The sequence below is a fragment of the Rhinatrema bivittatum genome, chromosome 8 (assembly GCF_901001135.1).
Source record: "Rhinatrema bivittatum chromosome 8, aRhiBiv1.1, whole genome shotgun sequence".
Lineage (NCBI taxonomy): Eukaryota > Metazoa > Chordata > Amphibia > Gymnophiona > Rhinatrematidae > Rhinatrema > Rhinatrema bivittatum.
In genome coordinates this window covers 32,471,610-32,497,990 of record NC_042622.1, presented here as the reverse complement: position 1 = coordinate 32,497,990, position 26,381 = coordinate 32,471,610, and the positions used below count along the sequence as shown (strand labels likewise).

Sequence of the window (26,381 nt, the reverse complement as noted above, 5' to 3'; positions counted from 1 at the left end):
CCGGTCCTACCCTTTGGAATACAATGCCAGTAGAGCTGCGCCAAGAGGACTGCAATAAAACATTCAAACAAAAACTTACGACGTGGCTGTTCACAAAAGCCTACACCTAGCACCAATCAGCCTACACTCCTGCCCATTTCACACCTATCTTCCCCCACAAGCTCTCTACCTGATTATCTCAGTCCTTCCCCAGCTTACACAGCCGAATCCTTCATATCCTTTCCTATTTTGTTATGGATATACTTTCTGCAATGTATACAACACTTAGCTTAAGCATTCCATTCTGTCCCTTCTGCAATCTGTTTAGAATCGGTATTATTTATAATTCTACAGTTCAACGTATGTAGCCCCTGTATATAGTTCACCCCTCTCTCCCAGTTGCAGTTTATGATGTCTACTTACCCTTGCCTGTTCTATGTCAAACGCATTACATGCGTAAGTTACTGTTATACTGTAAACCGATGTGATATCATTGATGAATGTCGGTATATAAAAACAAATAAATAAATAAATAGCACATTTAACAGGCTTCATCTATTTCATTGCCTGGATGACTGAGATGCTTAGACTGGAGAAGGCTTACATCCCATCGCTGGCAAAGCCGGATAAGCTTTATTGAGAAATCAAAGTTTTGCAAGTGGTTGTCTAATTTAACGTTTATGAACCACTGGGACTTCCATTATTAATATTATTTTTTCCAGATTAACTGGTGGATACCTATTTAAATCTAATCTCAATGAGCAATATGTACTGGACTTGGTCTCCGAACATATGCAGTGTTCACAGCATGCATTTCCACCAGGCATCACAGAAAACTACAAGGCACGGGTGGCCCTGGAAAAATGTGAGGATTAAGTCCATCGCCCTTGAAAATAAAATAAAGCACAAAAAATGTAATGAATTGTCACAAATGAATTGTTTGTGCAAAGGGTGTTTTTTCACCACATGCAAAAGCATGCAAAGCTGAAAAAAATATACTTGCTCTTGAGGTGCTGAGCAAAATGCCAAGATCCGGAAATGGTACCAAGTGAAACTAAAAGATACAGACAGAGACCAGCTTCTCTCTGGCATGGAATGCCTTTACTCTTCAACCGCTAACATCGCTGATTTTAGTGACAACAGGAAAGCTAGAGAGGCTATTGCAAAGCAAGAAAATAATGACAAGGTGCTGAAGATGTAAAACCACAAAACCCACGGCAGCAGCACTGCAGACTAGCTGCTGGTCTGCTCTGAGCTGTACAGAGGCCAGCAGAAGTGGCACTAACTATTTTTGTCACAACAACAGCTACAGCAGCCATGACAGTAAATTACTTAGCCTCATTAGTACAATTAGTGCAGATTTTCTGACATATTTGAATATGTTGCTGGAAGTGGCTAATTTGTCAGACTCGGATAGCTAGCAGTTGATATGGAGGAAGTGGTGGTGGTGGTGCCTTACTAGAATAAGCAGAGATTTAGACTAATGCAAGCTCCTTTTTTCCAGCAGCAGAAAAAGAGGGCACGCAGGCACTCACTCACTCACGGAGCACTCAAGCACAGCCCAGCAGGGCCCTTAGTAAATAGGAGAGGCATGACAAGAGTTGGTGACCAACATAAAAAAACAAGCTGAAAGGATATACTCCTTCTGGGCGTACCTATGCAGGAGCGGCCTTCTGGTACACATACCATGCCCCAGTCAATTGCACACTACGTGGCTCTCCTCCCCCTCCGGCATCCAATCTCTCTTCCGGCCCGTCTGCATCCCCTCTCCAGCCACCACCTGCTCGCACGCCTGATTGGCTCTTACGTTCTGCCACATGTCCAGTGGGGGGCTACATCCAACCTCAAAACACAGGAAATTCAACCTGGCATAGGAGAGAGCCCGCACAGCCCAAAGGATGACACAATATCTCCTACCATTAAGCCTTTGGAACAGGGGGTGATATACAGACAGACATGGCCTAACCGTTAAACTTTCCTTTGTACTGGATTGCCTAAGAAATAGAATTGAAGTTGTTAATGGCAGCATTTCTTCCCTGGTTATTTACATCTTTCTTCTACCACAACCAATCAAATCCCAGAATCCTGTTCCAGTAGTTCACGGTCTCCAGGTAAAGAAAACTGTATAAAAACACACCAAATGCCTCTAAATCTGAAGCCACCCTAAAAATACTATATAAACACAAAACCAATGAAAAGGGTGCAGGTTTGACAGGTATCTGACTGGAAATTCATATGCCAGCTTTTAGGCTATGTCTTAACTCGAGCTATATACCGTTTTTAATTTTTTGTTAAGTTTTTTTGATGCAATTTAGAAAAAAAAAGAAAGAAAAACAGTCAGAGAAATGCCAGCAGGTTCTTGAGCCTTCATCCAAAATGTAATGCAATTAAAATCCGAACTAAATGCAAGCAATTCTTAAAACCCTCTCCAAGATCTATATTACTGGCGGCTAGGGAGCATTTAACAGAGATTTGGGCTTGAAGACAGCCCAGAACAGCTTGAAGTAGTATACAAATTCCCTGCGGAGAGTGACTTCCTGCACCCGACGCCGGCAGCGTTTCGACAATCAGGTCTGCTTCGGGGGCTAGAGAAAGTGTATTGAAGAGAACTCAGCACTTTCGACCCACTGCCATCGCTGCAGCTTAAGTCGCTCTCGGCAGGCAATTTGTGTATTACTTCAAGCTCTTTTGGGCTGTCTTTAAGCCCAAATCTTGGATAAATGCTCCCTAGCCGCCAGTAATATAGATCTTGGAGAGGGTTTTAAGAATTGCTTGCATTTAGTTCGGACTTTAATTGCATTACATTTTGGACGAAGGCTCAAGAACCTGCTGGCGTTTTTCTGAGACTGTTTTTTTAAATGGCATAAAAAAAAAAAAAGTAAAACGGTTTATAGCTCAAGTTAAGACATAGCCTAATAGGTGGCATATGTCTTTTCAGTCACATACCGGACAAACTATAAGGCAAGAAAGACATCTGCACCCTTTTTGTTGGTTTTCTGCTTACAAAGGAAACTGTATGCCAACAGCAAGCTAAAAAAACAGTGAAACCACAATAATCTGCTCTGATGAGAAATAATAGTACATTGGCAAGAGTCTGAACAAGAATGATAAATGTCATCATCTCAGGATGATTACATGCAAGGTCCCTGGACTGGCTGCGCCTGTGGCAGAGATAGAAAATGCGTGTAACCACTAACCAGTTTTAGAGACTCAGCGGTGGACTGGATTTATAATGCTTGCTATGCGATTTATTGAAAATAAAGCTGGAAACTAATTTCAGAAATAGTTTGCGTGTGCCTGAGTTTTTCATTTTTCCTGGGTTTCTTCATTCAACTTCTCTTACTTTCTCCATCTGCTTTTACTTATCACTCTTTGAGCCACTTCTTTATAGTCACCCTCTCGCTTCAGCCCGTCTTCACCGTTAGCTCTCTCTCCTCACTCCACACCCCTGCTCTCTTCTCATTCCTTCTGTGGTCTCCCTCCCATTGCTTCATCTCCTTCCGTGCCCCTCCCTCTTTCCCCATCCCACAATATCTTCTCTCCCTCCCACTCATGTCTCCCCTCAAACCCTCCTCCCCACAATGTCGCCGCCTCTCATCCCCTCCCACCATTATCCGCCAAACTATCCACCTACTATGGTCTTTTCTCTCCTCCCCCTCAACCAGGCATCTCCTCTCCTTTTCCCGTTATGCAGCTCGAATCTTCCCCCTCCCCTGCTGCCACCGATCCCTCCCTTCTTGCTGCTTTTGCAGTCACCGCTTCCAGGCTGTGGGGCTCTGTTTTCGGCTGAAGGGGTTTTTCCATGTTGTGTCTATGGGAAAAATGCTTAGTACAGTTCGAAGACACCGCTTAGCACAGGAAGAAGGTGTCCTTGAACCTACCTGTAGGAGTCTCTGCAGCTCATTGTGTCGTGTCCTGAGTCTTCCTGGTCCTCTTCAGAGACCTTGAAACAAACCTTCTTACTGCCACCATGCTCGGCCTTATCGATATCACCCTCTTCTGGCTCCTCTGTGGCAGGAGGCTCACATCTGTCCGATTCGGTTGGCTCTGTTATGGTGGATAAAAGCCTGCAAAAGCCAGAGTCAGAACACTTTGGTACTTTATATTCCAGAGATATGAAGACAATTCGGTCTCACTACTGCATGCTTAAATACACTGCATGGAGCACCAACAAAGCGCGCGCGAGAACACCAGCAAAAACTTGATTTAATTCGTTATCCATGAGGAAGACATCAGGCAAACTCCCATGTTAAAAAAAAAAATGGCACAGGGTAAGATGGGATTACCCAGTAAGCCTCAGTCTATAGGGCTCTGCTCTTCAGCCTGTCTGACTGCATCGGCCGTGTTTTGCTTCCCAAAATGCCTAATTATCAACAAGAAGACTAAAACTGCATAGAAGCATTAACAACTTCTTATACAAGTACTCCTTGGACTGAAATGTCCTAGACTGAGAAAATACAGTCAACAGTATCGGCAGGTTTCCTCCACCCGCAAGCAAAATCTGCCGAGCTGTTCCTGGGTTACCTGTAATGGGTTCACTGGCCCAGAGAACTGCGTGCCAGCACTGCACCTACTGAAGCACAGCAGACTCTCTGTGTTCAACAAAGTACCTTCCCAGCTGGGGGAGACACAGTCCTTTTCTATTTCTACAAAAGATACCTTCAAGCTGTCCTCACCATACACTAAGCTAGCTCAGCTTCCTGGCACTGGTGGGCATCATGTTTCAAATTCTAACACAAAAGGAGGAGACAGACATGCGCGAGGCAGGCAAGAGAATGGATGTCATTCTGAAGATGAGCAGCTTGCGGCGAAGAGGAGTCTAATATTATCACATCTTTGCTACTTTGGCTGAGCTGTACCGTCTTTAGCTAACAAAGACATCTCAAAGAATGTACTAAAATGCGCACCGCACACATTTACAGAGGTGCTCGCTGTTTCTGACTTGAAGACGACTCCTGAAGAACAGTATCCATGGTCTAGGGTGGGTGGACAACTCTCCTGCATTTGGTTAAAAAGGACCTTTTTTTTTTTTTTTACTCTGTCCTGCAAGTACATTCATCCAATGCAAAACATTTCAACAAATTCCTTGACATCCTTCTTTCTGACCAGACATAGTGCAAATATCGGCCACACTAGAACCTCTCTCTCTCACTGGCTTTTGCATCCTTTCCCTCCCAGCTGGGAGAGTTTTCTCTTTAGTCCCCAAAATATCCTGATCTTCCTCTGCCCGAGTCTTCATCGCCCTCCTAAACCCTCTTTATCTTCCATGTTTATTAAGTGTTAAGCTTGGGAGCATAACACAGTAACATGGAGGTCCATATCTAGCCAGCTAGTAAGTTCCAGGGGCATAACTGGGAGGAGTTGAGTTAGCCAGCTAAGTTAAGTGGCTAACTCTGATATTCGAAGTTAGACCAGATGACTTAGCCAGCTAACTGCCTGATTCACTAAGCCTTTTCTCCCATTCTGGGTCTATGGGAAAATACCTTGATGAATCAGGCACTGAGTCTGGTCGGGCCAAAGAGCTGTCCTAGAGTCAGCTAGCTAACTTTAAGCTTTCCAGCTATATTTAATAGTTCGACTGCACTACTGAATATACTGCCATACGGGCCAATTCAGTAAAATGTGCGGGAGAGCCGGCACTCCAAGGCGTGCGCCCGCTCTCCCGACACGCGCCCAGGCCACTCTCCTGGGCACGTGATTCTCTATGCAAATGAGGGCCTGCAGTAAAAAGGAGTCGCTAGGGTCACTAGCGCGTCCCTAGCGCCTCCTTATTGGCAGAAGCGGCAGCTGTCAGCGGGTTTGACAGCCGACGCTTAATTTTACCAGCGTCGGTTGTCGAACCCGCTGACAGCCACGGGTTCGGAAAATGGACGCCGGCAAAATTGAGTGTCCGTTTTCCAACCTGCAGGCCACGGGAAGATTTTTTTTTTATTTTAATTTTTGGGGACTCTGACTTAATATCGCTACAGAAAATTTTTTTCTGCTTTTCTGTACACTTTCCCGGTGCCGGCTGAAATTAACGCCTGCCTTTGGGCAGGCGTTAATTTCTGAGAGTAAAATGTGCGGCCTGGCTGCACATTTTACTTTCTGTATCGCGTGGGACTAACTAATAGGCTCATCACCATGCATTTGCATGTTGAGGGCGCTATTAGTTTCCGGGGGGTTGGACACGCGTTTTCCACGCGCTATTACCCCTTACTGTATAAGGGGTAATAATAGCGCGTGGAAAACGCGGGTCCAAACAGGGGCTAACGGTGCACTCGGCCTGAGCGCACCGTACTGAATCGGCCTGATAGTTAGTACCTGGTTCAATAAGGGGTTTTCTCATAGACACAAAACGGGTGAAAAGCCTTAATGAATCTGGCCCTTAGCCGGATAAGTTTATTTGGCTATCTTCACTATCTGGACTGTGTCTGAATATGGATGTCAAAAAGACAGTACCCAAAGAGACTATAAAGTAAAAAGGATTGCCATGCCAATGCACCACTCAGAGAAGATACTCTTGTAATGGCCAATGATACAGAATGTCTCGTCAATAATGTTAAATGTGCATGACGTAGATACAGAAAGACGGTTAAAGACTGACTTACTTATTAATCTGAGTAACATACTGCTTCATTTCCTTCACAGCAAATTCCAATTTGTTAAAGAGCTGCAGGTATGAATCCTGGATCTCCATGTCTTCCTGTTTCAGAAGAAAACTCAGGCCTCTGTCGTCCTGGTTGGCTCCCCCATTCTGCTGACCGAAGCTGCTGTCCATCATGCTTCCATCTACGTCCTCACCACCATTTTCCTGGCTAAGACACTTCCATGATGGGGCAGCCATGGAAGTAGTGCAGTGTTGGGTATACGACATTGGACTTAAGTTACCTACTGAATATACAGTGCAGAAAGGTACCATTTTAAAAAGTACTTTTTAGTGAGAAAAATTCTAAAGCTGATTTTAAACATTACTACATTAGCAAAATAGCAAGCAGAAAGATGCAGAGATGACTATCATTCATTTATTTAACAGATAACTTAAGCACCAACTTGAGCAAAGCACCATGTTCAAGGACAGACCTCTAGAAGTCATATTTGTCCTGAAGAAAAATGAATTCTTTGCAGATGGTGACACCTTTGTTGAAACCCAACAGGACAGAGCCCGAGCACCTGAAGAAGGGTCATGCATGGACCCAAAATTTCATTAACACGATAATCTTGCAGAATTCTTATGTTGATACAATAAATGGTATCAGAGTCTGCAAGACATAATAGGACCTGAAGAATTCATCCTTCCCCCTTCAGTTCTGATTAATCTACTCTTGCTGCTTTCATCCAGTGCCTTTCCTTCACAGTGACTATTAACTGTACCACGCTGTAATGAGACTTGCATCCACTAAGGCCAAGATTAAAAGCTCCAGACTTAGTCCAGGTGGATTGTTTTTGTGGTGGAAAATAAACTGCATTTCCTAAGTAATAAGTTCTCTCGGGCACACACAGAGACAACGAAGGGCTTCTCCAATCAAGCAGTATTTAAACAGGAAATACACACCGTACACAGAAGTACAACCTGACGTGTCCAGGCATTTTTCCCCACAGGAGCTCACAACAAGTTTTGAAAGCCTAGGAGTGAGAGGTGGTGGTGCTGGGGGAGGGGAAAGCTTCCTTTTCAAAGAATAACAGCAGCTGGAGTCCAGGCCGCAATTGCTTTCTGAACAATTTAATAGGGCACCGTTCAAAGTCCTCACCTTGATCCGGATCCAAACCAAAGAAAGAATTCTTCCGTCCGAACCGAATGCTGAATGACCTGCTGGTTGAGGTAGTGGTTTTGGGGTATGAAACCTCCATGAGGTTGATGTGACAGTTGGTGGGACAAAAGTCCATGCTGCTGAGGGGGTGGGCCTCCGTTGTAGCCTGCTTGAATGGAGGGCTCACTTTTGTCTTCAGTTCTTCTGCAAACTAGAATGGAAAGCCAGCATGAATTCTCACGTAAAATCAGCTCCCTAACCCGGCTAAAAGGACCTCAGGGGGGAAAAAAACCCCCAGCTAATCTTTCTTTCCAAAAGAAGGGAAACTTTGAACTAGTATGGCCACTAAGGAGTCCACAGTCAGATGGTTTGTCCGACTAAGTTCAAGACATGGCCAACAAAATGCATAATTTAAATCTCCTGCTGCACTGAAAAGGAGAAAAAGTTAGTTGGATAATCTGAAGGCATTCCCGGGGCGTTCTGAGGCAGATACGTTATTTGGTTAACTCTGATAGCCAGATAACTTATCTGGTTAAGTTTGATCATGGTAGAGAGCAGTCCTACAGTAGGCTGGATAAGTCTATCAGGCTAACTAGGACTTTTTCTTGGTATATTCAATGGGATAGATATTGAGAGGCCAGCCGGCTATGTAACTGAGCCAGAGAACACTTATCCTGCTAAGTTACAAGGATATTTAGCGGCATGGCTATTCCGTTGAATATCTGCATACAAACAGGACATAGCTGGATAAGTGCTATGTGGCTAAGTCTAGACACTATCAATAGCAGGTCTAGTCTTAGCTGCCTAACTTATGTGGCTATTTCCCAGTATCGCTATTTAGACAAAATAAGGTATTTAGCTAAGTAACGCCGTCCCGATCTGTCCACTGTCCGGCCCCCTTTTATCCAGCTAACTAGCTAGATAAGTCCTATTTATCCAGCTACCTGCTGGTTGAATATGAGCCCCAACAGAGTTCCCAATCAGCAGAGCTCCACTGAATACCCCTGACAATTTATCTGCCTATCTTTAACTGGATAAATTGTCCGCTCACCGCATTGCTGAATATTGATCTCTGAAATTTTTATTTTTTACTTAAAGCAGGAGTAGATTATTAAATAGGAAAGCTGGATTTTTTTTTTTTAACACTGAAAACCAGTATGATGAACCGTCCAAAAACTGGCATGGCGCCTTTCTGCATCTCACAGTATTTATAGGGGAACGTTTTCAGCCCCACCTCCGTGTAGCTTGCAGGCCCACAGGTAATTTGTATTTTGTACCTGCTGACCTTTGCAAATGTCGTTCCTTGAAGGAACTGTGTGGCAAAGTGGAGGTGAGGGGTATCCCCAGCAGCATTCTCTTTTTTTGCGGGGGGGCAGCAGGAAAGGAGGGGGGAATCTTCCTGCCATGGGGGCCATTTTTTCAAATAAAAGAGTCAGAAGGGAGGGAAGGGGTCCTGCTACCACGGAACTGCTGTGCTCATTTTTAAGGGTAGGGTGGAGGAAGGGGTTGGATTTCCATGGGGCAAATTTTTAAACTTAAAGAGCTGGGAGAGAGAAAGGGAAGGGATCGGACTGCGTAGGGGCAATTTTAAAAATTTAAAGAGCCAGGAGGGAGGGAAGAAATCAGGCTGTGCCCATCCAATTTTTTTTTTTTTTTTATTAAAGAACCAGAAGTGAAGATGGCTGGATAAATTTGGGCCTGCTATTCCAGCATTTCCATTTTCCCAGCCAAGTTGGGTGGCTAGCATGACAAACAGTGCTCAGTGTCTAACCTTCTCCACCTGCCCTATCTTCACTCCCAGGCCCACCCAGAATTGACAGGCTAAATTGATCTACCTAGTAGAATTTAGATGGCTAAATTTAGACCAGTCAATTTTCAAAGGCTTTACTTAACGAGCTAGGTCCCTTTGAAATTTGACTTTATGTCGTCTACATTCCTTATATAGCAGGTAACCCTACACAACATCAAATCAATATATTGTTCAACACCATCTTCATGAGTTAAAAAGGTACCTCTTGGTAACTGGCAATTCTTTTGCTGATGCTCTCCAGTTTGGTGTCACAGATATTCGTGAACTCATACTGAGGCATGGTCACTACGGCACTGCTCAAGGAGATCAGCCTTCTGCAGTTCTTCACAAACTGACTGTCATCTGCAGAAAAGGCTTCCAAAAGCTGAGAAACAAAACCACATAGTGAAGAACCGTAGATCCCAGTGTGCCGGTCATCTTAAGATGACAAGATGCAACAACATCAATGAGCAGATGACTATCACCTACACGGAAGTTTGGTATATCCAAGCTCCAAAGCTTTCGTGCTCACTTTCAACCAGAAGAGAGCAGCAGGGAACTGAAAAGAATCACATACGGTGGAAGATTGTTCTCCGTTACTGAGCTCTTCAGTATAATCCATCGTGTCCATTTCTTGCCCTGGGTTTGTGAGCTTGACTTATCACAGATTTGTACATCTGCAACTGACCCCCAGTGTTCACATCAGTTTAACAAAAGACACTGTATACAAGAATACGGAATTATACCAGGGGGATCTGCTGAACAGGCCTGTATTAAATTCTGACATGAAAACCCAACTTACTGCAGTAGCTAATCCAATCAAGGTTACATGAAATCTCAGTAGGTTGTAATATCTTTTTTTGGACCAACAGATTTTGATTAGTCTTATGATGTGCCAATAAAAGCTATCAAAGTCTATTAAGATTCCAGTTTTCCACAAAGCTAATATAGCTTCTAATACTCTGTATTATCAGTGTTAAATTTCTCACAAGTTACAGTACCTGAAAGAGCTGCACCATTAGAGCCCTGGTTCACTCCTGTTCTGCACCTTTGGGAAAACTCATTTCATACCTAGGACCCATATAAGCTTTATTTTAATATGGTATATCCTGTTTCATCTATTTGGTGTCCAATGTGAACATTTTTTGAGATCATCCTCCTTTGGTGAAACAATTCGAAATATGCAATGCAAAAAGGTTGTATCTTTCTATGCATCTAAGCAGAATGTTATTTTTCAAGGTTTTCTTGGGGTTTTTTTTTAAAGTGTCAGAATTGTGCTCCCAGCAGTGCTTGCTCATTTTCAACCCTATAAATGTACTTGTAAGACAAGTTACAACTCACACCTACCCATGAAGTGTTACAATTTGCAGAGAAAGCAGAAAAAAAATTTGATGCTACTAAACAAAGGACTTCTTTTCCAGACTGCTATTCCAGATTTGTTTTTCTTATCCAGAGCTGTCGGTTCACATCTTGCACTGAATGATACATCACATACCTTGGCAGTTAAGTTGAAGCAGCCCCTTGGCTCCACTATTTTCTCTAGAACATAGCACTTGATCCCAGCCGTGCTGACGTACTCATACACCACCCCGTGCTCCAGATGAATGTTGTCCACAGTCAAGCTGATCAGTGGTACGTCCTCGCTGATGACCAGCTGGGAACTAATGTTCTGAATCAGTTCTGGAACAACATGGAAGTAATCGGCAAAACAAGAGTTGGGTCATGCACCATAAGCAGGTTTGCCAACAGCCTTGACAAACAAGTGCTTCATACTAGAACACACAAAACATGTTTAATATCTTAAGCGGACAATTTTCAGAAGCCATTTGCCCAGGTAAAATGGCTGTCTGAATATTGCCCAGCCTTAGCCCAGCTAAATGTGCAGGGTTCCACAAGGTGCCCACTCTTTGCTGGGTTAAGGGGAAGTGCTCCTGGGGACTGGTTTTGGGCAGGATTAAGGAAGCAGTGCACATACATTGCATTTTAAATGTACGCATGCTATATCCCAGCCAAATTTAGCCCGCACTGGAATCAGGTGCAAATTCTGCAGGCTAGTTGTACCTGTGGATAATTTTGTTTATGCTTATCGCCCTGTATCAAGGGGTCTTTTTATCTAGAGCGCATGGGAGAACAAAGCATGGTGTCACACACTGGGGTTGAAAATAAGATTTAAACTCAAAGAAAAGGATTTTAGATTCTCGCAGTGGTATAAACTGTTGAGTATGCTGCCAATGAAGACAGTGCCAGCTACTTCAGTAACATTTTTAAAGCTGGATTAGCTCCTAGTGGTTAATGGCCCTGCAGGGTATTTCAGTTTATTGTGATTCTAATTGATTGGTACTAATTGAAATCCAAATGGTGAAGTGACTGACTTCTGTCTAGGTCTTTTGTTTTCTGAAGGACTGAGTTCTTGATAAGAAAGTTTATTTTACCTGCTTCTTGGGGACTGCTGTTCAGAGGTGCTAATTTTGTGTCTTCATCTTCAGAAAGTTCTTGTTTTCCAGCATCACAGAGACTGCCATTGAGACACTCCTGGGACCCTAATTTCTGAGCTCTTTCATCTTCTGCCTCTTCATGTGTTCTATAAATCCACTGGTGCAACCCCTGAAAAGGAGAAGGTAATCCTTAGCAGTCCAGACTTCAATACAACATTCATATCAAGGCTGCTGATTTTGGATGCTAATAATCTGTTATGTTCTGGTATGGTTGTGGATCCTGGATTGTAGTGAGAGCTGACTCCACCCACAGGGTGACGTCATGCGGAGGGGACGCCTCCGAGGTTCCCGCCATGACGTGTTTAAGAGAGGGCCTGGCGCACGCGTGTGTGCCCTAGGTAATCCCCGTTTTAAGATGGCCGACAGGATTGCCCACGCCGTCCCGGGGACGCCAGGGAAGGTGGCGTTTGCAGACAGAGACTGCCATTCTTCCAAGAATCGCCGGTGCAGGGAAAAAGGAGGTGAGCATCAGAGGTCGCAGCCGTCTGCTCAGACTGGCGCAACATAATCATCTTGTTATGTCGTCATCTACATGGTCCAAAATCACTGGGAAATAAGTTAAATGGGGATAGTACTGTACTTTACCTCTATTCACTTTCAGAGATCACACTGAATTAGTCAAAAAACACAAAGAAACCAAACTGATTCTCACCACCGACTCCTGTTGGGTATTGCTGAATGCGGCAAAGTGTTCTAGAACTTCCACATAGCTGTCCTGGGTAACATTGTTGCCATTCACTTTCAGAATACATTGTCCTGGGTGAAGACCAGCAGCTGCTGCCTCTGACCCTGAAGGAGAAGGACAAAGGTAATTCAGGAACTATACAGAAGAAGCAGAAGAACGCTGGAAAAAAAAACTATTTAGCTAGAAGAATATGGAGCCAATATCTAAAAGCCAAAGATATATTTGTAAAGCAAGTTCTGAAAAGAGTGTACACTTCTATAGCTAAAGCAGGACGAACGTACAAACTATGCTGAGGTGCAAACCATTATACTAAAAGCAACTTCTTTAGCTTGGCCAATGTGCGCATTCTTTTCTTTCCTTTTTGGCCAAGGAATCCTATAACTGTACAATCAGTTCCCAGGCTATTATGGGTTCATGTCAAAGAGGTTGCATTTTAATTTTTCTGCAAGACAAAGGTTTACAGCCTAATGTAGGAATCAATCTCTTTTTGACAAAGCACTTCAGCTTGAGTTGGCTGAACTGAAATGTGCCACCATCCACTCAACAAGGGTGTATCTCACTAAAACACCATGCTAAATACTCTGCAAATGGTGAAAATAACATTTTAGTAACAAGCTGCTGCCCTTTACATGGAGTTCTTCCAGTTATGCAGCACCCAGTTGCTTTTAACCCTTTAGTGAATTCTTGATAAGCTCAAGTGGATATTGCTGTATTGCCAAGAGGAAAATAGAAGATCACTGGGCATTTGCCAACCCCCAAAGCATGAAGGAAGACATTTTAATAAAGTTAATAAAATCTACATTTTAGTACAACACATGTGCAGCAAGGCAGCTCAACTTAGGTGTCTCTTGAACTGGCCAAGTTGACATGCCTCTAAGGCTTTGCGAAGGGATCATAAAACCCAGCCAGGCATGGTAGCATTAACAAACATCCCAGGTTCTTGAGAAACCTGAACAAGCACAGAGCAGTAAGATAACGAGAGTCCAGGTCACAAGGAATCTGCAGATCTGGCGCAGAGAAATTCTCATGCCAGCACACTCAGGATTTTCAGCCCTGTTTAGCTCACAATGACAAGGAATCAGCCCATTCTTCTGCTTGTAGCTTACTAGCTCTTGGTGGTATTTAATGCCTATTAAGCATCAGTCAATACAAATTTGTTTACATAGGAACGGAATGGGGAAACAATTTTTCAATAAGGCCCAGTATGTCTGAATAAAACATTTATATACCTGCTCTAAGAAGAGTACCGAAGAGGCTAGGATGTGCTTTTCATAGAAAAGGCTGCAATGCATTTATATAAATATCTTCCTGCTAAGAGGAAGTGGCAAGTCTAATTCTGGTGAGATGCTCCTGCAAAGAAGAACAATATGATTGCTATATGCCCCGATCTGTCGCATCCTTTCAGAGCAAATCCAATGTTCTGCCGTCAGTCTTGAGCATGCACAGGAGCTGAGTTTACAGCACCTTGGCTCTCCGTATCATTCCCCAAGGGCAAAATGCCCAAGAATGAGGGATGATCCTTCTACAAGTGCACATGGTCTGATGGTACCTATTGGTAACCAATGTTAAAGAGGCAGTTCAACATGAATGACTCAAACAGCCAAACTGAAATGCCCCCTCCACAGGTGCATAGTGCTGCACCCCAAAAAGGAGGCACTGTTTTGCAATTTTTGTATCATTCCTCCATTACAGCCCCTCCCTGCATGACTTGCCTGGGAGATATTTTTTTTTACCTCATTGATTGAGGGACTAGGGCAGAAATTTCTCCCCAAACTGACCCCACTCCTTGCTGAACGTCTGCCAGCAGGGTTTGCACGCTGTGGCAGAGGCCACCTTCCCCTCCCACCTCCTCCCTCTCGGAGATCGAGCACATCATCCCCGCCCTTTCCGGTCCTGCAAGTCAGGAGAATCAAATCTGAGTTCCCCTCTGCTGCAGCACTAACCGTAAAGTCATGGCGGACTGACTGCCTTGGAGAAAATGGCGCTCAGACAAAAGCAGTATAGAGGTGGAATATTTATCCATGTATTTATCTGGAGTTTTCACGTGGAACTCTACCCAGAATAAAAATATTTAATAAAAAACTCTTCCATTGCACAGCATGAATAGTTTTTTTTATGTCATTGGCTATTGCTCAAAATTGAATTTGCTGTTTCAAAGCAGAATTTCGAAGCTGTAGCATTTGTTCACATGGTAATTATTACAGCTTTCAAGGGAAGATAAATTTGGTCTCTGATTTAGTGTCTGCTACTCACGGAGAGACATATTTGTATGTACTGCTTTTGTTGTATGCAAATATATCTCATGCATATTCATTGTGGATGTCTTGAACACCCAACTGATCTGAGGATCCCTAAGGACCAGGCTGAGGATCGCTGCATTAGATCTGCCCAATAAAAATATCAGCTCGTCTACTTCTTGGGTAAGGCTTGGCCAAGGTCTTTGTGATTTTCTCTTTATCACGCAGTTCGGCTTTAATTATTATCATTTCACTTTCTGTTGGGAATTTGGAGTGCTGGTTATTAAATAAGGAACTATTAAAGCCGGTGCAGTGAGGAACCTAATTCCCCCTGGGTTTGCAGATAAAGGATTATCACTCCCTCTTGTACTTTGTGGAAGGATTCCCAGTTGGTTGGCACGCTATGCTGTCTCTTGGCTTGCAGAGAGCATTGCACTTTTGCAAAATCAAAAAATTATTGCCCAGTAAGCATGCTACATAGGAAGGCAGGAAATACAAGCTGGAACAGGAAGTACTACAATGTCACATCTTGTACTTAAGAAAAATGTAAATCAGTCATTTCTAAAGTAATGGACACCATACTAAAATACAATTTAGTGCCGCTGCCAGGGTCGGTGCTAGGTTTTTTGCTGCCCTGTGCGAACAATTACTGTGCTTCCCCCTACCCCCCTCCTGGTCATTCATTCTCTTGTCCCGGGCCCACTAAAAAAAAGCCCAGCTCCCTCCAGTGATACAAACTTTAAAAACTGACACACACACACACCCCCCCCCCCCCACCAATGGCTGGTGCAAGGGTATTAGGTGCCCCAGGTGAACCTTATAGCCTTGCACAATGCCCCCCGCCCCATTCCTCACACACAGTTAAGAGTACTGCATTTATATTTTACATGAAAAATATGAAAGTACAGTATTCTGAGGTAAAAATATCAATTACATTATATTTACATGCACTGCTGTGATGCCAACCAGAAATCTCTGCAAAAAAGACACTTTGAACCCATAGGGTATTTGGCCTATTGTGATGCGTAATGGGTGTGGGCTTCACCCTCTGAAAGCCCGAATACACTTCCTATTAGGAAAATGCCTCACCTCATTCCCACATGCAGAATATAAACAGACCCTCACCAAATACAGAATAGAGCAATCATAAAGTAAAAATACAAACACGCAGACAAAAACTGAACTGAAAACCACAAAAAGCCAGACTCTCTGTGCAGTGCAACAATGAAAAAACAGAACCATCACCATTCCTCAAACATCAAACAATAAAATCAAGAAATAAAATAAATACATAATCATAATACTAAAAACATACTAATAATAATATTTCAAATAAAGATGATGAACAAAAGATCAAATAATTAAAAACTCATATACATGTTTTTTTAAATGTCCCAAACACCAATAAAATATTTCAAAATAGCAGACACAGCAAATAACACCTGAAAAATAAAACTGAAAAGGATTTTAAATATTCACACTCTCCAATCCTGGGAACTTTTGATTTCCAGTCACCCTGAGATTGTCATGGAATAGTGGGAGTGGGATGCACAAACTTTCTCCTCTCTTTCTTATATAAACACACACACACACAAGCTCATACACACATATGCTCCCTCTCAGACAAATCTGCAGGCGTCTCCAGCTCTTCTTTGTTTGGGATCTACCAGCAGTGTCAGGCCCTCATCTTCATTTCAGCTGCTGGCAGGTTGGAATCCACCTGCAGCCCCCATTTTCTCTGTCTATATCTTACACACACACACACAAACATACATATATATTTACATTTTACATTTATTGCATTTATAAACCGCCTAACACTAAGACGGCCTAGGCCTACAAACAACCCAGGCAGCTCCCATTCTTTCTCTCTGTCTCTCACATATACACACATACACCCCAAACAAGCTCCCATTTACACGCACACACCCCAGGCAGGATCCCATTCACATCCACCCAAATCCCAGGCAGGCTCCAATTCTCACACACACACCCTGATCCCAGGCAGCACCCCATACCCATCACAAGCAGCCTCCCATTCACTCACACAAACAAACATACCCATCCCAGGCAGCATCCCATTCACTCACCCATACCCATCACAGGCAGCCTCCCATTCACTCACACACACCCACTCATCCCAGGCAGCCTCCCATTCACACACCCATCACAGGCAGCCTCCCATTCACTCACACACACACACACACCCATCCCAAGCAGCCTCCCATCCACTCACCCATACCCATCACAGGCAGCCTCCCATTCACTCTCACACTCACACACACACACACACACACACACCCATCCCAGGCAGCCTCCCATTCACTCACACACACATGCAGACCAGGCAGTCAGGGTCCATGGGTCATTCCTTCTCCGCTGCTGCAGCCAGCCTGTTTCTTCCTTGTGGAGAAAAGCCATTTTGCAGCTCTTCTTCATGTGCTGGCCCCAACACTTGCAGTGCTAGCACTTCCTGGATTCTCATTTCGCGAGAATACATGAAGTTCTAGCACCACAAATCGAATACTGCAGGGCCAGCACCTGAGGAGGAGCTGCCCAACAGACTTCTTTTGCCACCAATGGGATCGGGTCCACCAGCGGCACCATGGACCTCCTTCCACCGCCAGTAGGATCGGGTCAACTGATGGCACCATGGACCTCCGCTTCTTCTGACATTGGTGGGATCGGGTTCACCGGTGGCAGCACGGGCCTCTCCCTGCTCCCGATGCCACCCCACCGGGTATACAGCTCTGTGCAACTGCACGGTTTGCACACCCAGTGGCACCGGGCCTGGCTGCTGCTTCAACCTCAGGATTTGTTTGAGGACCTCTGCGCTACAGCACATCACAAGCAAACTGAATTTTTTACCATTCTACAATCCAATCTCCAAAAAAACCCCCAAAACCTTTTTTGTAGTCTGGGATTGGGAATAGATGTATAACTGTTTTCTAGCTGAACTAAAAATAATTCAGAATCTACTGCAATATCCCAAGGACTGTGCAACTAAGACTGAAAGTAGAAGTCCATATAAAGGAAGCAAAAGTGTCCGATGGTCCTTGCTGCAGGAGACAACAAAAAATTTTAGAGGTACATCTTTAAAAGCGCTGCTCGTGCAAAAACGCCCACATATATGTGTAAGCAATGCAAATTATAAAAAGCCGCGAATTACACGCATATATTCTGGTACGCACGTCAAAAATAAGAGAGCAGAAAAGGGGTGGGGCATGCGTAACTTCGTATTCTGAAACCGGAGACCGCGGCACATGTCGGCTTGTTATCCGCACAACTTTACTGATGCGCCAAATCAGCAACAAGTCTTTACATCTCGAGTTTTAGAGCTTAGAGGACAGGGAAGTGGAAGACCTCGATATTAACTGGGCAAACTGGGGGATTAATTGGAAAAAAATGGGTTGTCCCTCCCGCAAGCATGTTTTGAAATCCGACCCCATACGTGCATAAAACCCAACAAAGCCTCATGGAAGACACGCGCGCTAGCTGTGCTCGAGTAACCTCTTAAAATTAGGGGCAAACTTATGCCTGGTTGGTTTATTTTAAAACATACGCATGCAAGTGCACAGACGATTTAAAATTCCAGCGTATCTTTGCTCGCGCACCAATACGCGCGTGTATGGGCACACGCATGCTCATTTTAAAATTAGTCTGCTACTATACAGTGCACCAACAAATGCATAGGAAATGGACAGCAGATCCAACTGTCTGGAAGAATACGAATCATTGACATGCTACTGTCTTAACAATATATCTGCAAGTACAGAGATGGACTCCTAACGTATGAACGACTAAGGAGGTCATTTTGAAACATCTCACATAAGTTAGCCGGCAAACACGTACATGAGTTACACCAATTTTCAAAGCGGTCTTACGCACTGCTTTGAAAATCATCCCGGCCAAACTATGCGCACCCCACACCTGCTATGTGGTGCTCATAGTTTGCCTGAGAGAATTTACGCGTATACTTTTTAAAAATCAAAAAAGTAATGCACGTAAGTTCCAACCGCCCCCAGAACGCCTCTCCCCTAACCACGTAAAACCAGACGCTTACAGGCGAAAAGCCCTCTACTCGCCAAAGCCGGGAAATATACACGCAAGTTGCGCTGGCGCGCTCTGAGCAGATTTTATAAGCTGCCCATGTACACGCGTATCTCCCGCTAGGCGCGTACGTCGACATTTTAGAAAAAGGGGCGGGGTCTGGGCATGATCTGCACCGGGCAAGGGTTTGTCGGGGAGAGGCCAAGGGACGTGCACAAAGTTACGCGCACAGGGACAAGCCAGGGTCCCCTGCTGCGTGACATCAAAAATCTAGGCTGGTCAGTGGGGTTTTAAGGGTTGGGGCTAACGGGGCAAAAAGGAGGATAAGAAATTAGTGGGAGGGGTTTGGAAGTCCTAACCCTAACTGGGCGAACTGGGAATGAACTCGGAAAACTAGCTAAGGCGTCGGTGCAGGTCCCTTATAAAACTCCTCCACTTGCGCGACAGATTCGGCATTTGCGCGCGCATGCATGTGTGCATTTAAAATTATGCGCAAAAGTACGCGTGTCTAGGCTATTTTATAATATGCGCGCGTATGTTATAAAATGGACACGTCTCTGGATGCAAGCCTGCAAACGCGTGCACATGTGCGCCTACATGACAGTATTAAAGTTACGGTCCCTGGAGGCAATTTTCAAAGGAGTTACATTTAAATATAACATATTATCGTAGCAATTTTCAAAAGCCATTTAGTTGGGCAACGTGGACTTACACAAGTAAATGCTATGGACAGTTCAATGGATTTATTGTAGCAATTTTCAAAAGCTTACATACTCGAGAAAAGTGCATTTACTCGCATGAAACCCGGTTTTACGCGTATAAATGCATTTTAGAATCAGGGCCCCCATAGCGTGAACGCATGTCGGCTGCGCAATTTTCTAAAGGGATATTTCTGTGGCTAAAGCACTTCTTTCCCTGCAGAAGTCCTCTTTGCTACTGGCATTACTGGTCAGAGAAGATTCTGTGTCCTCCAAAGTGATAAAGCTACCACTTGTAATACAAAGAATCCGCTACCCTCGTTCTTGTACCAACAGCAAGACTAGATTCAGCACACACAGCACCAGTGCCATCTTGGCTGCTGTCCTATTAACCTTCCGGAGCGACCGTCAAAGAGAAATAACAATTAATAAACATTTTTGGAATTTCAGCCCTGCCTTTCCCAAATGATGCTCAAGGCAGCTTATGGCATTATATGAATTCAGGTACAATAAGTCCCTGCCCCACCGAGCTTACAATATGACATATTTTGAATGCAGGCCTACTTTTGGCTTCAGCAAATTGAAATGAAGCGCAGCAGAGCTTAATTTTCAGCAGGATTCGTGGTCAAGGTTATTATACTTTAAACAGATTCACTTTGCTGTTAATTTGTAGTAAGAATCAGTAAGGACCATCCATCTGGTCCATCCTGAGCAGAAGACTGATCATTTCAAGCACTCTCTCCATCTGGCTCTCACCTCTCCCCACAGCATGGACATAGGGTGGAGCCGTTCCCCTTATCTGAAAGCAGGGAGCTTGTGTAGAGTCTGGGATTTTGATAATCCTGTTAGGGGAAACAAAAAAACAGAAAACATCTGCTGCAGCTGTGCTAATTGACATAGTTATAAATAGTGCAGTACTCTGACACAGCATATCACCTTTCTTTCCTGAGAAGCAGACGCATCCATACAGGAATGAATGCAGATTCAGGTCCCGCACCCCAAAACGGAATTAAAAACAGATGCCAAGATTGCTCACAGTCAGTCACCCTACGTCCCTTCTCCCAGTGAGGAAAGTTACAACCTTCAGCACAAAGCCTCTGTTGTAAAGTTCAAGTAGCAATAGATCTAGATTTAGATTTGGAACTACTCAAAAATAAGTCACTAAACCACCAATTGCTATAGTATATAGCAAAGAAAAACAACATTATTTTTGATGCTCGAAAAGATAACAATATACTAATGGACATGACTTTATCATTACAAAGTAATTAAACATTTGAGGAAAAGGTGGAAAGGACCAGAAAAAAATGCTATTGATCAGAGGACTCTACCTAATGAAACCAAAAAATATTTAGGGGTCCATATCTGAAGCCTAGCCAGCTAGGTAACTTAGGGGGTCATTTATCAAAGGCTTATCGCATGCGATACGTATCGTGTGCAATAAGCATCTATCGCATGCAAAATGGGCCTTTTCCATGCGATATAATGCAAATTAGAGGGAGGGGAGGAGTCGGGACGGGAAGGGGAGGAGTTGGGGGAGGAGTCGGCAGTGTCTTTGCTGCCGGTGATAATGTTACTAACATTATCATCGGCAGTAGAGCACCGAATAGCACCACCTTTCACGTGACGCTATTTGGTGTGAAAGTCGGCAGCCGGTGCACCGCCATAGTGCGAAGGCTGCGGGCTTTCACAGGTCCGCCCCCCCACCTCCCATTTTCGCAAAGAATGATGAATCCTGGCCTTAGTCAGGATATTCAGTGGTGCAACCGTGCCATCGAATATACACGGATAACTTTTGAGTTAGCTGTTGAGCAGGTCTAAAGCTAGCCGCCTGACATAGCCGGATAAGTCTCAATAACACTACTCATCTGGCTCCTCCCAGTTATGCTCCCGACCCGCCCACCACTTAGCTGGCTAACTGCTTAGCCAGATAAGTAGTTATCCGGTTAAGTGGCAGCCGCTGAACAGGGGCAGCTATTCAAAAGCCGCCACTTAGCCAGATAAGTTGGAACTTATCCAGCCAAGTGGCACTGATCTACCTCTTAGCTATTAATAAGCGAGACAGACGTAATAGTGGAATTATGGAAAGGTAAACTTACCATCAACGGCGTACTCACGATAAACGTATGCAGTAATTGCATTTATAATTTATTTACAATAGCAATTGTATTATTAGCTGACATCTCAGAAAGTACAGCCGTACGAGGCAAGATGAACTGGATTCGTTCCAGATAATAATGACCTATTGCCAACAGAAGCTTTCCTTTAGAGTCAGCTCTGGAAACGTACTCTTTCGATTTGGTGGCCACCAGGATCCTAAGCGGTCTCCGAGAGCAGAAAGACTGGTTCAGCATGATTTCCGCTTCTTGGAAGGGGCGCAAGAAGACCAGGTCTTCATTGATGGCATAAATTTTCCTCCCAACCTGCAGTCCTGCCATCTGGAAATCAAGACCAGAAACCATCAAGAGTGATTCCCAGTTCAAATGATCATGCAGTTTACTGATTATACGCGCCTGGTCCAAACAAACGTTTGGTGGCATAAAACTGGAAAAACTTAGGAGACCTGCACCGGCCAAGGCCACAGCGCTGGGGGAAAACTATCACTTCCAGCACGGGCAACTCCCTTCTCTTACAGATGCCATTGGCATCTTTGATATTCATTTCTGCCCTTGACGCCAATGCAATTTTGTTCTTTCATCCCAAATAATGACACCAATTTGTGTAACAGAGGAATCAGCACGGAACATGGCTCGTGATTTTCTGGCATGTCTCTGAAGACTGAATGGCCCAGGTAAGTGTGGCTTGGTTATTCATAGGTGACATCAAACACAGACAGTGAGGTGGTGTTTCCAAGCAACCCAACCATCTATAAAGACCAAATAATCATCTCTCCCACACACAAGGTAAGCTTAAAAAAAAAAAAAAGTTATTTATCTCATTTTCTGTCTTAATCAGAAACGGCTTACTGGGTTAAAGTATAAAATATCCAAACTACCCAGATCTCATCTGCCTCAAATAAAATGGAAACGTGAGAAAGTTGTTAAACAAATTAAAGCGTGTACTGCATGTATTATGTATTTAACGTATGCAAACATCCGGGCAATAAGACTGCTGGGTTGTTCTGGAGACAAGAGCTTTCAGCCTTGGTCTGGGGTCCGCAGGTGACGCAGCAAAATAAGGAACATGGAAACTGTCAAACAACTTCCGATTCCTATAAAATTTCAGCTATAGCAGACAGCAAGAGGACAGAAGTAGAGGTCTGGCTGGGAAATAGTCTGAAACGTGCGCCACCATAGTGTTAATGTGTTCCTACAATTCCACTTTTTTTCGGGGGGGGGGGGAGGGGGTGCGTCGAAATTCAATACAGTCATATCTGTTAATCTCCAGCCCAGTTTTAAGAAGACAAGAGCATAAGAAGTGCCATGCAGGGTCAGACCAAGCATCCAGTGAGACCTGCACCCTGTCTCCAACAGTGGCCAATCTAGATCTTGGGAAGTACCTGGCAGATCCCAAAGAGTAGATCCATTTCTTCATAAACCTACTCCCAGGCATGTGATTGCCTTCCCCGGAGCCTAACTAGAGAACTGTATATGAGTTTTTCTTCCAGGGACTTCTCCAAACCCCTTTCAAAATCAGTTGTGCTAGACATCTTGACCACATCTTCCAGCAATAAATTTCACAACTTAATTGTGCAATGAATGAAAAAAAAACCCAATACTTTCTCCAATTTGCTTTAAGTCTGCTACCTGTAAATTTCATGGAACGTCCCCTAGTCTTTGTACTGTCCGAAAGAGTAAATATTATAATTGCTCCTTGTTTCTCTGTTCCACGCAACTCATGATTTTGTAAATCTCTAACTAACATATCCACCCTCCTCCTCCCAGCTGATAAGTCCTACGTTCTTCAGCCTTTTCTCATAAGGGAGCCATTCCACCCCGTCCGTCATTCTTCCTGCCCATTCCTGTCCCTTTTCTAGTTCTGCTACATCATTTTTTGAGATGGGGAGACCAGGAATGAACATCATACTCAAGGTGTGGTTGCGCATAGATCTATAGGGAGGCCTATGACATTCTCATTTTTTTCTTAGTATTCTGTTAGCTTTTTCGTTGACACCGGCATCCTTTTCCTTGGATAGTGATTCCCAATACGGAGCCCCGCATCATCTCCCCCTAATTAAGATTATTTCCCCCTATGTGTATCACTTTGCACTTGTCCACATCAAATCTGCAATTGAGATGAACAGTTCTTTAGTCTGGCAAGGTCCTTTTTGCGGTTCCTCACAGTCTTCTTGTGTTTTTGTGTCGTCTGCAAAACTGATCACCTCACTCATTCATCTCTTTCCCAGATCATTAATGCATAAATTAAACAAGACTGAGGCACTCCAGTTTACCCCTTTCTGTTGGGAAAACTATTTACTTCTACACTTCGTTTCCTATTTTTTTAATCTGTTAACATATTCACAGTAAGACCTCGCCTCCTTTCCCATGAATTTTTAGTTTCTTGAGGAGTCACTCGTGAAGGACTTTATAAAATGCCTTCTGAAAATCCACTGTGGCAACGGGCTCAGCTTTCTCCATATGCCTGTTCAAAACTTCAAAGAAAACTATTAAATTAGTAAGCAACAATCTCCATTTGCTAAATTCATGCTGGCTCTTCCCCCTTAAACCATGCAAATCCATATGTTTAGTCATTCTAAGGTCAATATTCAAAGCCATTTACACTTACAACTACTGCTACTTAATATTTCTATAGCGCTACATGACATATATACTGCTGTACAAACATACAAAAAGACAGTCCCTGCTAAAGAGAGCTTACAATCTAATACGGCAAACATACAGGACAAGAAACTTGGGGTATTTCATAAAATAAGACAATGATTAAAAAGAAACAAAATGAAATTTAGTTAACAAGACTAAAAGCAGACAATAAGGCATAAGATTTAAGAGCTTTTTCAAAAGGTGGGTCTTTAGATGGGATTTAAACATGGCAAGAGAATGAGCATGATGCACCAGTTCAGGAAGACTATTCCAAGCACACGGCACAGCCAAGTGGAAAGCACCGAGTCAGCAATTGGTGGTAGAAGAAAAGTAAACAGATAAGAGTGGCTTGTCAGATTATCGGGGTACACGAGGAGTGGTTTAGAAAGAGATAAGAGAGGAGAGGTAGTGAGGCGCTGCAGAGAGAAGGCATTTGTAGGTAAGAAAGAGGAGCTTGAACTGTATGCGGGAGCAGATAGGGAGCAATGCGGTGACTTCCAAAGAGGGGTTATGTGAGAGTAGCGACTTTGGCGAAAGATAGGTCGTACAGCTGAATTTAGGACAGATTGCAGTGGAGAGGGATGGCTTGCCGGGAGACCTGTGAGGAGCAGGCTGCAATAATCTAAGCGGGAGGTATAGAAAGGTAGAGTCAATAGCAAAAAAAAAAATGGTATTGAAAGCCATGAGAGGAAATCAGAGCACCAAGGGAATTAGTATACAGTGAGAAGACAATAGGGTCCAAGATAGAACCCTGAAGCACACCAATTGATAGTGGAATGGCAGTAGAGGAGGAACCACCAGAGAAAATGCTAAAAGGGCAATGGATGAGGTAATGTGTGAGAGAGGCCCAAAAGGGCCCTGTGAAATTTGGGTGAAGGGAAAGGAGGAAATCAAGCCTTAGGCCCCTTTACTTTTTTTTCCTTCTATTTGACATTGCTATTTAACCAGGTATCTTTTGACGATTAATTCCGTGGGATGCTTATCCCGCTGAATATACTGGAAAGGTTATCCTGTTAAATTTAGCCAGATCATTTGTCAACTTGCTGGCAGATTTTCAAAGGCTACGCGCGTTAACATACGCGCGTAACCCGAGAAAATCTGCCCCTGCGCGCGCCGAGCCTATTTTGCATAGGCTCAGCGGCGCGCACAAGCCCCGGGACGCGCGTATGTCCTGGGGCTTGCAAAAAGGGGCAGTCCGGGGCGTGGCGGTGGTCCGGGGTCATGGCCGGGGGCTTGGCATGGCGGTGGTCCGGGGGGCGGGGGTCGAGTGCTCCAGCACAGTGGCCTGTGCCGGGGCATGGCGCGTAACTTTTGAAGTAAAGGTAGGGGGATATTTAGTTAGGGATGGGGGGTGGGTTAGATAGGGGAAGGTGGGGGGGGGGCCAGAAAAAAGTTCCCTCCAAAGCTGCTCCGATTTCGGAGTGGCCTTGGAGGGAATGGGGAAAGCCATCGGGGCTCCCCTCGGGCTCGGCGCGTGCAAGGGGGTGCACATGTGTGCACCCCCTTGCACGCGCCGAGCCCGGATTTTATAACATGCGCACGGCAGCGCACGCATGTTATAAAATCGAGCATAGATTTGTTCGCGCCGGTCTTGTGGTAGAGTCATCTTTTATTTGTGCAGAGCAAACACCAAGGAGGTTGGTGCAACTGAATTGGCAGGGCCAAATGGGAACTCCTTGATATCTCTGTGGGCCAGTATGCCCGTTAGTTTCTGAGGATTTGTCAATCTGGTATATCAGGTTATAAACAGTTATTATTTCAGTCTCCAAATCAAAGCCTTGAATTGTGTGATGTATGCTGCTGGGTTAGCAGTGTAAAGCAAAATCACAGGAAATGGTTAAAAAACATTCACCGCCCTACTTTTCAAAGATTTTCCATAACAGACTGCAAGCTCATTAGAATGCCCCTTTGTTATACGATGACTGTAGTTACCTTCTCTGGCCAATATTTCAAATGTT

The 26,381-nt window shown here is 44.2% G+C and overlaps 1 protein-coding gene across 2 annotated transcripts in view; it reads right to left on the bottom strand.

Annotated features, from left to right (window-relative positions):
* Positions 1-26,381, bottom strand: part of PREX1 (phosphatidylinositol-3,4,5-trisphosphate dependent Rac exchange factor 1) — a 411,313-nt gene that overhangs the window by 60,253 nt on the left and 324,679 nt on the right. Inside the window, exons 18-26 of one of the 2 annotated variants that reach the window (XM_029611388.1) lie at positions 21,953-22,101; positions 20,420-20,505; positions 12,646-12,782; positions 11,931-12,102; positions 10,994-11,178; positions 9,722-9,883; positions 7,710-7,920; positions 6,570-6,852; positions 3,861-4,046 (exon numbers count right to left, since the gene is read on the bottom strand). In XM_029611388.1, the coding sequence (XP_029467248.1) occupies positions 3,861-4,046; positions 6,570-6,852; positions 7,710-7,920; positions 9,722-9,883; positions 10,994-11,178; positions 11,931-12,102; positions 12,646-12,782; positions 20,420-20,505; positions 21,953-22,101 (1,571 nt within the window). The remainder of the gene's footprint in view (positions 1-3,860; positions 4,047-6,569; positions 6,853-7,709; positions 7,921-9,721; positions 9,884-10,993; positions 11,179-11,930; positions 12,103-12,645; positions 12,783-20,419; positions 20,506-21,952; positions 22,102-26,381) is intronic. The other variant, XM_029611389.1, reaches the window with a different exon arrangement.